Here is a 17,261-nt window from a genome sequence, read left to right as displayed (position 1 = left end):
GCGGCAGCCGTCTCTGGGCTGGTGTCGGCAGGTCTCTCCAGCCGCTCAGGAGCCACCAGCAGTCCGAGATGCAAGGGAGGGGGAAGTTAACCGCTGCACCTACCCTTGTCGCTGGTCTCCAAGGCTCTCGGGACCTTTCTCCTTCCAGTTCTCCTCCTCCGCAACGTCTTCCCGTGGAGTCTCCTGTAGTTTCAGGCACCCTTCCTTCCGACCCTGACCCAATCTATGTTTCTCTGCTAGCTTATTTTTTTCTCTTTCTTCTAAAATTTGTCTTTTTTGCAGAGACATTCTGACTGGCAGCTTTTCTTGTCCGCCATTTTGGCTCTTCCCCCATTAGCTTTTTCTGATGAATATTTGGTTTTGGACTATGTTTTGGCACCTCATCTTTATCCAACCATTGTGCCAAATGCTTGCAATTGTCAAAAAGAATCCATTTTTCATTACATGTAACAATAAAATGTAGAAATGGTTCACCTTTATGTTGTGATAGCAAAGAAAGACAATTTCTCTTACGATGCTCATTTAATTCATGTGGAACCCATCTATCTGGCTTCTTTACCTTGTTGATTTGTTTCAAATGGTCCAATATTGTTGCAATAGTAACGTCAAACCTTGCTGCTAATTCACATGTAGGTTGAGATGGATTTGCTTCCACTACAGCTTTCAGCTCATCATTATCCACCTTAGTCTCAGGTGTCCCACATGGCTCATTTTCAAGATTAAAATCACCGATGGAACTTCTTAAACATCCACATACTGTGTGTTCATTAGCCACATCCTTCCCAAACACTTTGTTGATCTTTCAAGCTATCTGGAAATCATATTAAAAAATAACATAAATTTTTGACTTATCCATGCTTTCACAAAAATTGCTCTAAAAAAAAATGTGAAAGATAATCACAAGCCACAGCATGCTTTTGAAAGATGAGGATGTACCTTCACAATAAACATAAAACAAGAAGTGTCAAACTGAAATGTCAGAGATATCAACTGTCAAACTTAGTACTCAAGGAAACTGGACATTTCATGCTTAATAACCCATTAAATATTATGAAATAGGAAATATGTTTAACATACTATGACATACAGTAGGGGCTGGAAATTTTTAGTTTCTTTACCCCTCTTACCCTTTCTCTTCTAACACTTACAGCCTGTTTTCATAAGCCGACTTAGACCAAGTACCCCAGAAACCCATTTTGTGAAGTAGAATTCTCATGTATTGAATCATTCTATCCATAAGGCTGTGCTTTTCAAACTTTACCACCAAAGTCTCCCTAATAATGGAGAACAACCTTGTATATCTGGGAATCTGGGGAAGAATACGATTTTATTAAAGACTTGTGTTTTGTCTTAAATACTCATTCACCTTTCTATCAGCTCATAATTAGTTTGTGTTACTGGAAAATAGTCTCAAAATAATGAGTTAAATTTCAGGCAGTTCTCACGTTGCATGGTTCCTATATGCACAAATTTCAGTTACTATGATTTTCTTAAATTACATTAGTCACCCCCAATATTGTTCAAAGTTCAGTCACCACAGGGTTTGAACTATGAGTACTTGCATAAAGTAGTAGCAGCTGCAAGCCCTTCAGTTCACAAATCACTATGTAAATAACAGGTGTACATTGTGATTAGTGACCAGTCACATCGCTTCTTTCAAAGTCTGTCAGTGATTAGTCACTGTGCATGTTAGTCACTTTACACACAGTCTGTAAAGTGGGTAGTTTTGTTGCCTCCTTGTCTCCCAGTGATAAACTGATGTGATGTTTTACAAAAATGGATAATTTAAAGAGGGAATTGGCAAACAAAGGTAAAATTGCAACAATGAAGCAAAAAGTGATAATGCTGGAAGTGAAATTTGAATTAAACATAAATGGAGTTAGAAAAGAAATAGCCAGTTGTGGAAATGTTGACACTGCTGCCATTCAGAAGACTCTAGATATGCAGCCACAGGAACTTAGGGAGGGTAAACTTATCAACATGAATTTGGAAAGTGGTTGTGATGACAAGAATGAAGAAACCCCAGATGAAGGGACACTGTCAGAAAACTTTGTATTAAAAGAATTCTTGGAGATATTTCACAACGTTGAAAGCACAAAGGATGAAATCTTAGAAGCTGATACAAAGTTAGAATAAAGGAGTATGACAATTCACCAGGACACAAAAAAATGCATGCTGCATATTGTAAGTTACACAATGAGAAGGAGATAAGAATAGTTGAAACTACTCTTGCTAAGTTTCCACTAAGAAATAAAACACTTTAATTCTCAATGCCCTTGATATTTTAAGTTACAGTGGACTAAATAAATAAATAAATGTTAGTTTTACTATTTACTCATTTCCCTAGACATTTATAACCAATGGTAAGAGAGTTTTTAATGTTTTGACAAAAATTGTTAAAGATCACAGAATAATCATAAATTTTACCATTGATTACTGTGACTGCTTTGCACAGTTTCAAGTTGCGCAGTAATATTTACAGTCTCGTACTACCATGCAAAGTGAGGACTGTGCTTCACTGTTTGCTCCCCACGGTTCTTAAGTAGAATTTCTGTTCTGGAAAGTCATTTCAGTTTATCTGGAGGTGTACATGCTCTAGTGTGAAAAGCTAGGACTGGATAGAGAGATGGATGTTTTATTTCATGATCCCCCAAGCATTGAAGAAGGGTCGCTGCCTTTCTATTAGGACATTCAGTGGGCCTTGAAATCTGTATTTCATATGTGAATACCATAAAAATGAGTTCTTACTTCCACTGAGTTTTGGGACTAGGGCTTTTTAGAACTAGTATGTGAGGTTCAGCTAATACAATTTGACTCAGCTTTTGTCAGTTGTAGAAAATGTTTTTAAAACAAGGGCTTAAAAGCCAAGGTTTAAATGGATGATGTTTTCTTTCTGTCTTAATTAAAACTAGGGGTACCAGTTGTAATTCATGCTAACTTCTTAACATATTAGTAATTACTAATGATAAAGCTAATATTTATGAAGTACTATGTGCCATCAACATTCTAAACACTTTAAATACGTATAAATATATATATATACTCTCAATTATACTGAAACTGCGTCATATGTTAGCATAAATCAAAATAATGGGTACTGTATTTAGAGAAAAATTTTGTCATTTGATTTAGTTAATGATTATACCTTTCCTCAGGTTTTCAGTAAGTAATTTGACTTATGGAAGTCCTGTTAATATCATGGAATAATGTTTTCTCGAGATTAAAGTCAGAAAATTTGAAGCTTACCAGGGACTCTGAATTCATAATATTGATATTGGGTTAGTTATTCCAAACTCGGTAAACAAAGGTTTCAAAGTAGAAAAGAAGACAAAAAAAATAGAAAAGGCCTTCTCTTTCTGTGTAAACTATATTTGAACTTGGATCTAAAGACATTTTGAAACAATGAAGCTCTAAAACAGGTGTAATGATCAAATTTTCCAGGTTTTCCAAGTTCAACTTAATTTTGTATTTTCTTTCACTAAACATATTTTTCACACGTATAACTAAATGGGATATCATTTCTATTCCTTTGGCATACCCTACAAAAAAAAAAAAGTTAGGGGGCTGAAGATCACCCAACTCATTCCTTATCTTCAGAAATGTAGTGCCTATAACCCTCCCAGATATGTGGGTTAACCTCTTTATGTATATTTCCTTGTTGTGTTTGAATCAGAACCTATACAGTGCTTTTTTTGTTCAGTTTTATTTTGTCTGTCTTTAGTTGTATTACCCTGCTTTGGTCTTTAAAATGATTTGAGATGCCTAACATCTTAATTGATTTACTTCTTCCTTATTCATACAAGTCTGTAGTTTACTAAGCTGTACACCAGGAGTTTTTATGTAAGTGCTTGGGGTAGGTCTCTGTGGTCAGATTCTGTCAGTCTTGTTAGTAAATACTCCACTGGGTAGTATTTTCACTATAAACGGTACGTGGAACAAATAATAAACCATGTTTGACAAACTGAATGTGCTCCCAGACCACTTCTGGCCCTGTTGTAAATCCAGTCCTCATTCTGAGTTGGCATTCTACCTGTTTTTAGTTCCCTACCATCAGCCGTGCCAGCCATTGCTTATTCATGAGGCAGAGTAGGTTGCATTATGAATGTATAGGCTTCTTGACATATTACCAGTTCATATTGTTACTTGCACCTCTTTTTAAATATATTTTTACTTTGAGCCTCATTTTCTAAAAGATAACTTTTTTCCTACCCTTTTCCATCAAATGGGCTTTCAAGAGGCTATATCTTTAGGCCTAGTACAGTGATGGCTTGGGTTTAAGCCAGAAAATAGCAAATCTCACATATGTGTATACTATTCATAGGTGGCATGTTTCCCAGGATCATGCTAAACCTAAGCTGCTTTTGTAATAAAAGCATCATTTCTGTTCATTAGTTTATTTTCAGATGAAAACAGATATGTAACTCCTAACCCGGTTTTACCAAGTGTATGTTGGATTACTGTGAAATAGAATTTTTCTGGTTTTAGTATTTCTGTTGCATCTCTATATAAGCTTTATTGTATGCTTTGTTACTCATAACTTGTTACTTCTTTCATTTTTTTCATTATTGTCATTTATTAACTAGGACACAAATACATTGGTAACTGGTCAGATCTCCGTGGTAGCTAAGGGTATACAATTGGGAACCAGAAAGACCTTGATTTGAATATTGGCTTCATAAGCTAATCACTTTGTAACCATGAGTGAGTTGTGTAACCTGCTGCACTTAAGTTTACTCATCTATAAAATGAAGAAAATGGCTGTATCTACATTATAAGGTTGTTAAGATTAAACGAGACAACACATGTAATGTTCTTAGCATAGAGCCTCCTACCTAGAAGCACTTAGTAAACAAAGCCAATGTGGTTATTATTTTTTATCTACATTTACTGAGCTCCTACCATCTGCCAGGTGTTGTCTTGGCTATTGGGGTTACAAAGATGAAAAAGACACAGTGTCTATCCTCAGAATCACATAGTCTAGTGGTATGGATCAATTTAGAGAAAAATTTAAAAACCAACATGATATAAGAACAACTAACCATGGCTATTTTGAGGATGTCAAGGGACATTTTATCTCCACTTGAGATCTTTTATATCATGAACATAGATTACTTTTATAATAAAAATTAATGACAGTTACAGTGTAATAGCTGCTATATTTGAGATGTATGTACATTGCCTTGAGAACAGGGAAAGCATAAGGGGGAAACCATCTTATTGGGAAGCCCTCACACCTTAGCCTTTGCATCTTCATCAGATTTCCCTCAAAGCGTGCTGAGGTACATTTCTCTGCAGGAAGTCAGACCCAAATAAAGTGGTGATCAGGTGGTATATAGCTAAAGACAGGCCATGGAATGGCTGCTGTCACTCCTTACATAGAGTCCTCCCTGGCACAGCTGCTTTGCCTTCTGAGAGTTTTTTTACAAGGCTATCTCTGTTCTTGAGTGGCATTGAGTAGGTTGAGGATAAAATGACTTACAGACGTCATAATGGGAGACTACTACCCTTTGATACGAAAATAGGCATTGCCAGATTAACTTCTGTTCATCCCACATGAGATCATAAGGCAACCGTAGGATTGACTGAAGTTTAGCCAGCCATAGGCCCTAGAGCTTCATGAACTAAAGAGCAAAGATTTTGAAAGTGCCCCTACCTCCAGGTTGGGTCGTCCTCTTCTCCCTCATTCCTAAGCAATTAGAAGTTCTTTGAGAGGGCCAGAACCAATCTGTATAAGCCTTTAGCTCCGTAGGCCAATCTAGCACCTAAAACAGGTTTGCTTTCAAGCTGATTGTCAACTTAGTACTGACCTTAAGATTTCTTGTAGCTTGTTACTTGCTTTTTTTTTTTTTTTTTTTTTGAGACAGAGTCTCACTCTGTTGCCTGGGCTAGAGTGCCGTGGCGTCAGCCTAGCTCACAGCAACCTCAAACTCCTGGGCTCAAGCGATCCTTCTGCCTCAGCCTCCCAAGTAGCTGGGACTACAGGCATGAGCCACCATGCCCGGCTAATTTTTTCAATATATATATATTTTTTTAGTTGTCCAGATAATTTCTTTCTATTTTTTAGTAGAGACGGGGTCTCGCTCTTGCTCAGGCTGGTCTCGAACTCCTGACCTTGAGCGATCCACCCGCCTCGGCCTCCGAGAGTGCTAGGATTACAGGCGTGAGCCACCGTGCCCGGACTGTTACTTGCTTTTTAACTGAATTTATCAACATTCAAATTTATAAAACTCTATTATTGCTTTAGCCCATTTAAGGAGGAAAATTATCCAAAAAATCATAAATACCAAATGTCCAGTTTTCTTATTGTGTCATCAAATTTTTTAAAAATCATATATAATTTTTTTTTCTAATTTGTTTTCATAACTTTCAAAGTAATTTGTGTTTAAAATGAAAACGGATTAGGCTCATTGCCATGATTTAGTTGTGCTGACTCGTTTTGCTGTAACTTTAGGGGTGATGGAGACCAGATTTGTGAGCTGTGGAATCTGTTCTTTTTGGATCTGACAGCTGGCTGCATTAAATATCTTGGAGCTTTTTACTTTGCATGGATATGGGAGGTTGGGAGGATGGGAACAGCAGTGGAAGAAAGCAGTCCACTTTATTTAATGCTCTGTGTTTGTTTGCTGGTTCCAGTAATAACATTGTGCAGCTGTTTGAACAGCTGCCTTCTGATTTCCTTTTGTTTACTGTTTAGGCTTATAAAACTTGTCTTTAATACCTGTTTGTTGTCTGCTTTTTCAGCTAGCTTTCCTTCCTTATTAAATATATTTTAATATGTTCTACTCTCATGGTCTAGGCATGTTTTGATGATATAAGTTAGCTTACTAAGGGAAGAATTTTTTAAATTTTGCAGGTCATGCTTATACTTACTTTCTTGTCCCTTAGCTTTATTGTTTTAGTTAAATATTTTATAATTTGGTAAATAAATTACCTTTTGAAAGTAAGTGAGAATTTCAATCATGTAAGACCACTGTTTATGTTAACTTCCAAAGTTGGCCAACAGGTAGCTTAGTCTACATATTTCAGACTAATAAAAAAAAAAAAAATTGGCAGACTAAAGGTACAGTATGTGGATTTTGTTTTAACTACTTTATGTGAACAAATTAGATACCTAGAAAGTATACACACACATACACAAGGAAAAAGACAAATTTCATATTTACTTGTCAGTCTTCTCATTTAACCTATTCGTGTAGACTTACTGCAAATTTCTGTAGTATTATGGGAATTTTATTCTATATTTGCAGGTGAGGGACCTGTGTATTGCTTATTTGCTGGTGACATTAACTTATCTCTATATTGGAGTCCTGGTTTTTGCTTCATTTCCTTCACCACCATTATCCAAAGATTGTATTGAGCAGGTAAGGCACTGTGTACCCTCTCTGTGTGAATGTTTATACCTTCATATATGCATAGTAGGCAGGGTAGCATAGTGGCAAGATTTAATATCAGACAGGCCTGGGTTTGAATACCATCTCTACTGTCTACTCTAAGTAGAGGAATGTAGGAACCTTCCTCATTCTTTCTGAACTTTGGTTTCCTTTTCCATTAAATAGTATAATACATACTCCATTAGATATTTAGATGAGCTCTGAGATAACAGACCGTGTGCCAGGCACCTTGTGGTGCTCAAATAAATGACTACTGTCACGTACATATATTTCTCTTTTTGTGGAGAACTGTTACAAGTAGATCTCATGAAATTACAAAACCTCCACAGAGAATACAGTGAACATCCTTATTTTCCAAAGCCCACATCTGGAAATGCCCTGGATAAACTATTGTCTTACTTCAATAGAACCTGGTGACAGGTCTGACTCTCATTTTGATACTGAATGGCAGGCAGCAAAACAAAAAGAGTATTTGGCTGTTAAAAAAGAAAGAGACAGAAACAATAAAAGAAAAAAAATCTTTTAATAAAAGATTGCCATAAGTAATATTTTCATTTATTTAACCCATCAAAATCTTAGGAGTAGTATAGTCTATAGTTAAATGTGACTGAAGAATTTCTTTTTTTTTTTTCATTTCATTGTATTATGGGGGTACAGATGTTTAGGTTACGTATATTGCCCTTCCCCCCCTGCCCCCCTCCCCCCCTGAAGAATTTCTTATTAAAAAAACAGCATTCCATGGGTGACTTTCTAGTCAGACAAAATTTCTCCAATAGAGCATAGTTGAATATGCAGTATGCTTTATTACAGCTTATTTATAATGGTTATTTCAGTCAAATAGTGTTAGTAGTGTTCTCATCTTTATGAGAGAAATAAGTTTGAGTTACCTCTGTTTTGATAACTTGAAATATTCTTATTCTCTTGATTTCCTTGATTCCAGAAGTTCTTTGGCAGCCAAATGTTTGCTGAAAATTTCCTTGGTATGAGCATTCCCATGTAAAGCCCACTCCCTTGGGAACAGGAATATTTGTGGTATTTGTATTTGAAAGGAAAAATAAAAATTCTTAGTAATTAACTTTTGTTTTTTAGATACCAAACTAAAATGGAGAAAGGGTCATGAAAGGAAGTAGAACTAAATCCTTTTCAGTTTAGTGATAGACTATAAACGATGATGATCCTAGGTGATGAACGCACTCTCACCTTGTCCTGTAATCTTTACTTTGAAAGTGCTACAGTGCCCCAGAGGAGGAAAAGCAAGAGAGCTAGTGAGGATAAAATATTAATAGCATTAAATTAAATCAGCCCTTTAAATCTTTGTAACAGATTTGGGTATTGTGCTTGAACCATGTAGAGCAGTGCTGCTCAGTCTATCTGTAGTGAGGGACAAGATTTTCTTTCTCGTTGTTTTAATGTCAAATCAATTACAGGCTGATACTTTTGTAAAACAGAATAAAACGGTGGCAAATGTCAAATTTCTGTAAAAGTTTCTAAACACTTTCAATTTCTGTACTTACTGCATTGAAAAGTAGTTTACAAGCAATTGGTCGTTGGGTACCAGTCCAAAACCATAAGTTGAGTAACCCCTATATTGAAAATAAGCAGAAGACATTCTATTTTATAAATTCGTATGTATGGAATTTGATTTTTAACGTTACCTCATTATCTTTCTTGGATTAGAATTTTTTAGACAACTTCCCTAGCAGTGACACCTTGTCCTTCATTGCAAGGATATTCCTGCTGTTCCAGATGATGACTGTATACCCACTCCTAGGCTACTTGGCTCGTGTGCAGCTATTGGGCCATGTCTTCGGTGACGTTTATCCTAGGTAAGGGCTCTTCTCTTGACCAGCAAGATGTGCCAAACAACAAATGACTAGGCAAGCAGGTCAGTTTAAAGTGTGACTGATCCTTTTGCTATAAAAATTTACCTAGGGAAAATGGTTACTGTGGATAGATCATTGGTGTCCTTTTCCCTGAAGAGCTTTAAAAGTAGAAGCCATTCCCTTGTCTGAAATTATTTAAAGTTCATTCCTTCTAGTATAGTTAATTAGCTCTGATACCAATTATATTTATCTTATGATTTAGTTGCTGTTAATCTACACATTACCAAGAAGTTTATAGTATATAGTACCTGCATTGGCAATGTGTAGCTAATGAGAAGCAACACTTTTATTTTAATTATTGGTCATTGACACTTATTGTATATTTATTAACATTTGTGCATTTTTACATAAATGATCAGTTGTTTAGAATTAAAGTGACATATTTAACGAGTTTAAATTCTTATTTGATATATAATGAGTTTAAATTCCTGCCGTCATTTTTAACCTCTTGTTGGGGATGGAGGAGAGTGAGTCATTTTGAAAATCTGTTTAAATCTGGTTACCCTCATCCAAGAGAAATTTCCATATGTCATTTCATGGTTTCCCTGTAGCCTTCTTGTGGATACCTGGTTAACTCCTACTCTTATATTAAGTTTTATTATAGGATTAGCCTAGTGAAAAGTACCTTATTCTATTTATTTACTCTATTTTAATAGAAAGGGCTTCATTCTGTCACCCAGGCTGGAGTGCCAGGGCACAATAATAGTACACTGCAACCTAGAGCTCCTGGGCTCAGGTGGTCCTCCTGCCTCAGCCTCCTGAATAGCTAGGACTACAGGTGTGTGCCACAACACCTAGCTACCTATTGGAAATAAATTGTCTTAAATGAAGAAAACTTTTGAATAAAATTTGAAAAAAAATTGCATTTACAGTAACCAACTAAACAAGTGGTCTTAATCAGCTCTTGTTTGAAGTGAACCGATGTAGTCTGTCCCCTCAGTAAATAATTTTAGCTGTAAATATGTTAGCTTAAAAACAAAGCAAATGTCAAGTTACCAGGTGTCAAGCATTGATAACAGCAGCAGCTACAGTTCTAATATTGCTAATTTAGAAGCCTGGAGTTCAGTAAATTTAAGACTCCTATTGTGTTTATATTCTGTGCTGTATTTATATTCACCAAAATAAAATATCTACAGTGAAGTCATAGATGGAAAAATTCTTGACAAGTGCATTATTCCTATTTTCTGCCATTATTTTAAAGAATGGTGGCTGTTAGAAGAATGTTTTTCTTCTTGGAAAAAGTCTGGAATTTCCCTTATGTGTTCTTGCCCCACCAAGAACACACTATCAATTACCTTAGTTACGAGTACTCTACAGAACATGCATACTTTGGAGCATACTGTTTGGTCTCAGGACCCCTTTATACTCTTAAAATTTATTGAGGACCTCCAGGAGCTGTAGTGTATGTGGGTATATCTGTCAGTATTTAACAGATGAAAAATTAAAACTGAGAACTTTAAAGTATTTTTAATTCCTTTCAAAATTAATAAAACCATTACTTGTTAACATAAACATTTTTTGAAAAATAACTACTTTCAAAAAAATTATTTGGTTTACATTTTCAAAACTCTTAAATGTCTTCTTTACTAGTGGATAGTTGGTTTCTGCTGTCTGCTTCTGCATTCAATGTTATAATATGTTCTTTTCATTTAAATATGTGAAGAAAATCCAGCCTCACACAGATACATAGTTGGAAAATAGAAGAGGTACTTTTAATAGCCTTTTCAGGTGATTGTGGATATTCTTCTTCACTACTATGCCAAAAGTTGATAAGTGGTAGTTTCTCATTAGTCACAATGTGGAATCTGAAATGTGTTTATGTTAAAACCTATTGGTCTATCTGGCAGTTTGGATCTTTTACCTATGCATGATTTTGTGTTTGGTCATTTGGAAAATATTGGTTAACTGAATTCTATAGATCTTCTGAATGTTGACACACTTCATTATATAGTATCAAAACCCACATCATTATTATCAACACTAATTTCACTATAAAAGTCTTTAAATATTGGAAAGCTTTCAAGGTCATGGCAACAAATACAAGTTCTCCAAAATTCTGTTTTTTATTTGAAGGCTCAAATTTTGTCTTTGGCAACAAATACTGCCAGTTGTTTTTCTTGAAGTGACAAACTCATATTCATTTTCAGGAAAATGTCTGTCGGACGCCCAAGTTTGAATGACCATAGTTTATCTGCATTTCAAGTAAAAATAGCATTTGTTGGGGAAAACAGCTAGGTTAGCTTCCAGCTCAGCCATAGAAGTACTTTTCCTCAAGACAACTCTACTTCAGTATGCAGCAGATGTGCTTTATTGTGTACTTCCCATTTGATCACACAGAATATTAAAAAGATGTGTATTCAAAGCGTGAAATTTAATAGAACTAATTAGTTTTACTTCTTTATCAAGGATTTTTTTTTTTTACTGCTTTACTGCTTATACTTCTTTTGAGACTATATTGTAGTAAAGAACACAGTATAGAATACAGATAGGTGCAACTGCTGAGATCCATGTTAAGGGGCCAACAGTTTTAACCACCATTGCTTTTGCAAAGCAAATAATGTCTTGAATTATTGTTAAAATAATTTTTACCTCAGGGACTTCCTAAAACAGTATTAGGAACCCCCTGGGCTATGATCATACTTTAGGAACCACTACTTTGGAAAATATACAAAGTTGTTTCCTCTTACAATACAGAAATAACAAAGGCCCAGCCAATAATGTCTCAAAGCTCTCAAGCGATTTTAGGGTTGGAGTTTCTGGATAAACTGTAAAATCTGGAAGCCTAATGCCTTTGTAATTCATCAAGATGTATGACTAACCACTTATTTGTGTAAATAATTTTCCTTATTTTTAATTCTCTCTGTAATCTTTATCTGGGATTAATTAACCTTTGATAACTTGAGCCTGAAGCGTTGCTTTGATGTGTATATTTGGCATTCGAGAATCATTTCTTGGGGAAATGAAGTTATTTCTTGAGCATCAAATTTCATCTGCATTATTTTTGTGTCCAAAATTGATTCCCAAACCTGGAATTGTTACTATCTAGTTAAAGTATTTAGAAAATATTCTATTCATGGTGAATAGTGAGTAGGTTTCAGTGCTTAAATCTGAAAAATAAAGACCCACCCATTTTGCCTTTCCTTTAATATAATTTATTTTTCTCCTATAAAAGTAAAATAAACACTTTACAAAAAGTTTTTTAAATATACAAAAAAGGAAATATTATCCAAAATGCCAAATTATAACACAATTATTACTGCCCTTTCAGTCTTTTCAGTGTATATCCTTCTGATATTTTTTCAGATTTTTTTGGATTTTCCTGTATGGTGAAAATCTAGCTAGCTTTTTTCAAAATTGCGTAGATATTTTTTTACTCATCTAGGTAATAATGATAAGTTATTTTTAATAATTTTAATATGTTCTGTCAAGTAAATTGTTGACTTGCTGTATCTAGGCTGTATCTTCTGTTTTCCACAAATATCTTTATAGCTTTTTTCATGGTTTCGATTGTTTTCTCAAGATATTCCGAGTAGAATTATAGATCAAGAATTGTGAATACACACTACCAGTTTGCTCCTATAAAATTTAATTGCACAAAAGGGCCAATTTCACTGTCTCATTACCAACGTTGAATGTTATTGTTGCCTTCTATTTTTGCTGTGATTTTGTCAAGCTTAAGACATTCTCATTTTAAAGATGTTAAGAATGAACTTTATTCTCATATTAGTGGTTGTAATTTGCCTATTTTTCTATTTTTTCTTTTCTCCAAACTCTCAACTTCTAGCATTTTCCACGTGCTGGTTCTTAATCTAATTATTGTGGGAGCTGGAGTGATCATGGCTTGTTTCTACCCAAACATAGGAGGGATCATAAGGTACTGCTGATAAGGGAATGGTGCCCTTTTGTGTCTTGGTCTTTAGGCTTTTCCTGTTAGAGCTGTTGTTACTGATTTAATTTAATTGTATGAAATTCCTGTAAGTATTTAAAACTGGTAACATTTAAATGTAGTTCCCTGGTGTCAGCTAATGTGCTCATTATCTTCCATTTCTGTGTATTCCTGGTGGAGAAGGGATTCTAGAAGCATTATCCCATAGCCTCGGGCACCTTTCCCTTTCTTTCCTCCTCATATTCTACTGTATTTCCTTCCTCTTTATCCAAAGTAGAAGTTATTTTTAATATGTAATATATAACTTCTTGGGGGTACCTGGGAGGTCCTTTATATATCAAGACTAAATTCTAACTTCCTTAATCCATTTCTGCTCAAAAACATATTTCAGTGCCAATTATAGTCAGAAAGTAAGAGTTTAGATCCCAGGTGGTTTTTTTCCCTTAATATCCTTTCCCTAAAAAATTGCAGCAGGTTGAGTAGAATGGGGATAAAGTTGTGACCTCAGATTCTCAAGGGAAACTGAGGTTTAGAATGATCTGATTTCTCCAGCAGGGCCGAGTCACATTTTTGAAGACTTGTATCTAAGAAAGTAACAAGAAACAAGAGGGGAGATGGTTAGCCTGACACTTATTGAATATAATGGACTTACAAGTTCCTATTAAGCTGTTCCTCAAGAAAACTCAAGTATAGAGAAAAGTAGGAGAAAGTACATATTTCTCTGTCACAGCCTCATATTTAGGTATTTTTGTTATTATCTTTGATAATGATGCTGAGTGCCACGGAGGCAGTCATCCATCTGTTCTCGTTTTTAAACAGATGCTAACAGTCCCCCAAAACTTAGAATGCATAATTAGGTTATAAAAGATCAAAGATAGGGAGCCTATCTCCAGATGTTTTTGAGGAAGTAGCCACAATCACTCAGACATAGAGGAACTATAGAGATTTGAGGGATGAATAAAAAAGTCTTTGTCAAGCAGATGCCATAAAGATGAGCAGGAAATAATATATTAACTTAGCAAGTAAAATAAGTTTTAAATCCAAATGCTTTATGTCCACAATAAATGAATCAAAAATAGTTTTGTTGCAATATCAGACTAAGGATTTATTAATAAATTGTTCTATATTTACCTTAATTGTAAATCAGAAAAAGCAAAGTACAAGATGAATATTAACCCCAAAAGCTTTTATTTTGCAGATATTCAGGAGCAGCATGCGGCCTGGCCTTTGTATTCATATATCCATCACTCATCTATATAATTTCCCTCTACCATGAAGAGCGTCTGACGTGGCCTAAATTAATCTTTCATGTTTTCATCATCATTTTGGGTCTCGCTAACCTGATTGTTCAGTTTTTTATGTGAAATATTCAACCGTTTTCTCAAGATCTTTCATGGCATTTTGAACCTTGACAACAGTTCTACATAAATTCACTTGTAAATGCTGTTGTTGCCGTAATTTTAAGTGTTTTCTAATATAATTTGAAAGCAAGGGAAAATAGTAGTCCACTAAGTATTTTTGATATGGGTGGGGAAAGGGGCCAGAAGAATGACCTTAGTCTCTTTACCTTTCTCATTTACTCACCTCTTCATTCTCATTGTCATTTCTGAGTAGAAATGTCTGCCCTCGGAAAAGTCACACTGGGTTTTGCTTTTAGAAGTATTAAGTGGGCGGATTTACTTTGCCTACAGTAAAGATTCTCAGGGTGTCACAGCAGCATATTGCCAGATCCTGTTTCTGTTTTTTGTTTCAGTGTGTTCACTTTCATTTTCTTTCTTGCTAGACCATTTCTGCAGCTTGCCCAAACCTCTACTATTTGGGACAGCAAACCAAATACCTCATTTTTAAAAAAGAAGTTTTCATGGTATCAGTGTCAATAGAGTAAATTCTTAGCTATGTCTTTAATCTCTATTTGAAGAAAAAAGGGAAAAAAACAAAACAAAACAGTATCAGTATAGGACCCAGGGTCATTAAACATATGGAAAATAAACAAAGTAGGAGAGTTTGTTGCTGTCTGACTTCTATTTTATTTCTAATCCAGTACCAGTGACCTACGTCAAAATCACAGTTCCCCAAGCCAGATTTTGCATAGGAACAAGAATGATTGTCCCCATAGACCAAGGACATTATTTTGCTTTTTAGATCCCTGAACATTGCTGTGGTGACAGGCCAGTGGGGAAAGCATGGCAGAGAAGGACCAGTGAGGCCCACAGGGGAGCAGGGGAATGGAAAAGGGGCCAGGAAGGGAGAGGCCTCAGCCCAGCATATCTTGTATCCTCTGGGGGTGGAAGTGGTTTCTGTACTGCAGAAAAGGATTCGTTTTGAGTCGTGACCTCCAAAAGGAGACCCCGTCTGCTCACTTCTGTGACTGACAGGGCAGAGAGTTAAATCCTCATAAGAACTCCTTAAATCTGAGAAAAGGGTTGGGGAATCTGGATTCTTGGAATTAACACTCTCCCCTTTTTATTCCAAACTAAAAGCTAAACCAGAATTCAAATTCATGTCTTCCATGTAATACAGCCTCTGTGTTCAGCTTAGAACTACAACTTGGTAATGTTTCTTTTCTGAAAAATTTAGATTTCTCTGAAGTTGAGTCTAAAGTTAAAAAAAATGTATATTCACATCCTAGGATAGTGTATAGATTTGTGTTATTTCCTTCCTTTGAGAAAGACAGGTGAAATGGTTTTTTAAACCTGGTAAGGGAGCCCCAGATTGAAGACCAGCCTTAATTTCTTTCAGCAAAACTTTTATCCTGCTATAGAGCCATAGACCTATATTAATGATTAACTATATTTCCTAAAGCCCTTTTTTAAAGTCTCATTTTGAAAATTCTCAAGCCCTCACAGAAGTAAGGAGAATAATATGTTGAACCCCCATATACCCATTCCCTAGATTAGTAATTGTAAGACTTTGCTGCATTTGCTTCACCTATCTCTTGTTTTTTTTTTTGTTCCACTGAAATACTTTAAAACCAAACTCAGACATTGTATTACTTCATCTCTATAAACCTTAATACACAGCTAATAGCCTTTTGAACTCAGTTACATTAATGGAGATAGTCTGAAAAGTTTTTATTAGGAGAAACAACTAGTGGAAGTTAGGTTAACTAGAAAATTCTGAAGTAGGTGTCTGGATCCCTGTGTTAACGTCTCTTAGAAGAGGAGTATAATGAATGGAGAAAAGTATCCGTCTGTACTCGAGGGCCCCTGGATCTTTATGACTTCAGAGTCTTGTTCATAGGAGACCTATGATTAGGATTCAAAAGCGAGATAGGGCTTTGAGAGATCTTCTAGGCTTAATCCCTGTTTATCCCCAGCTGCCTCCCTTGTCTTTAAAAGCTTTAAAAACAGAGTTTTCATTGCCTCTTTTCAATAATGTACTTGAATGTTTTAACACGTAGAAAAATGATTTGATGTATTTTTGTCCACTTAATGAACAAAGTGAATATGACAATGAATGTTATTTACTAAACTAAAAAAGCAATGTGGATCTTTGCTTTTGTTTTCTTTAAAAAGACTTGATAATTTAGACTTTCTGAAATCTTTTTTTTTTAATTTCTAAAATCTTATGTTAGACTTACATAAATAACTTTGCCCTCTTAAGTTTCTTTTCATGAGATCAACTCCTTTGGCCTGTTATTTGGCTTGGTCAGAGAACTCTTTGTATGTAAGTGTGTATGTCCTGGCCCACACATTAGAATGATGAGACATGAAGTCATTCAGATCACATTACATTTAAATTTAGACTCTTTCTCTACTGTCATCTCTTTGAATTTTCAATTAAATTTTTTTCACTTTTTGCTCAGACGTGGTCTAACCTTAGTTGCTTTGAGTTTAGCTTATTTGACACCCAACTGAGGACATTATAAAATTTTTTTTTTTTTGAGACAGAGTCTCACTTTGTTGCCCTGGCAACCTCAAACTCCTGGGCTCAAGCAATCCTACTGCCTCAGCCTCCCAAGTAGCTGGGACTACAGGCATGCGCCACCATGCCCAGCTAATTTTTTCTATATATTTTTAGCTGTCCAATTAATTTCTTTCTATTTTTGGTAGAGGCGGGGTCTCGCTCTTGCCCAGGCTGGTCTCGAACTCTCCTGAGCTC

General features: G+C 35.5%; 1 protein-coding gene across 1 annotated transcript in view; it reads left to right on the top strand.

Annotated features, from left to right (window-relative positions):
• Window positions 1-14,811, top strand: part of SLC38A9 (solute carrier family 38, member 9) — a 98,764-nt gene extending 83,953 nt beyond the window's left edge. The window contains exons 9-12 of the mRNA XM_012655267.1: window positions 7,248-7,361; window positions 9,069-9,217; window positions 13,059-13,148; window positions 14,359-14,811. Of these exons, the coding sequence (XP_012510721.1) occupies window positions 7,248-7,361; window positions 9,069-9,217; window positions 13,059-13,148; window positions 14,359-14,524 (519 nt within the window). The 3' untranslated portion in view covers window positions 14,525-14,811. The remainder of the gene's footprint in view (window positions 1-7,247; window positions 7,362-9,068; window positions 9,218-13,058; window positions 13,149-14,358) is intronic.
• The last annotated feature ends 2,450 nt before the right edge of the window (window positions 14,812-17,261 follow it).

Source organism: Propithecus coquereli, unplaced genomic scaffold, assembly GCF_000956105.1.
Source record: "Propithecus coquereli isolate 6110/MARCELLA unplaced genomic scaffold, Pcoq_1.0 Scaffold47, whole genome shotgun sequence".
Lineage (NCBI taxonomy): Eukaryota > Metazoa > Chordata > Mammalia > Primates > Indriidae > Propithecus > Propithecus coquereli.
Note: the sequence above shows the minus strand (reverse complement) of the source record. Positions and strands in the feature narration are given on the sequence as shown.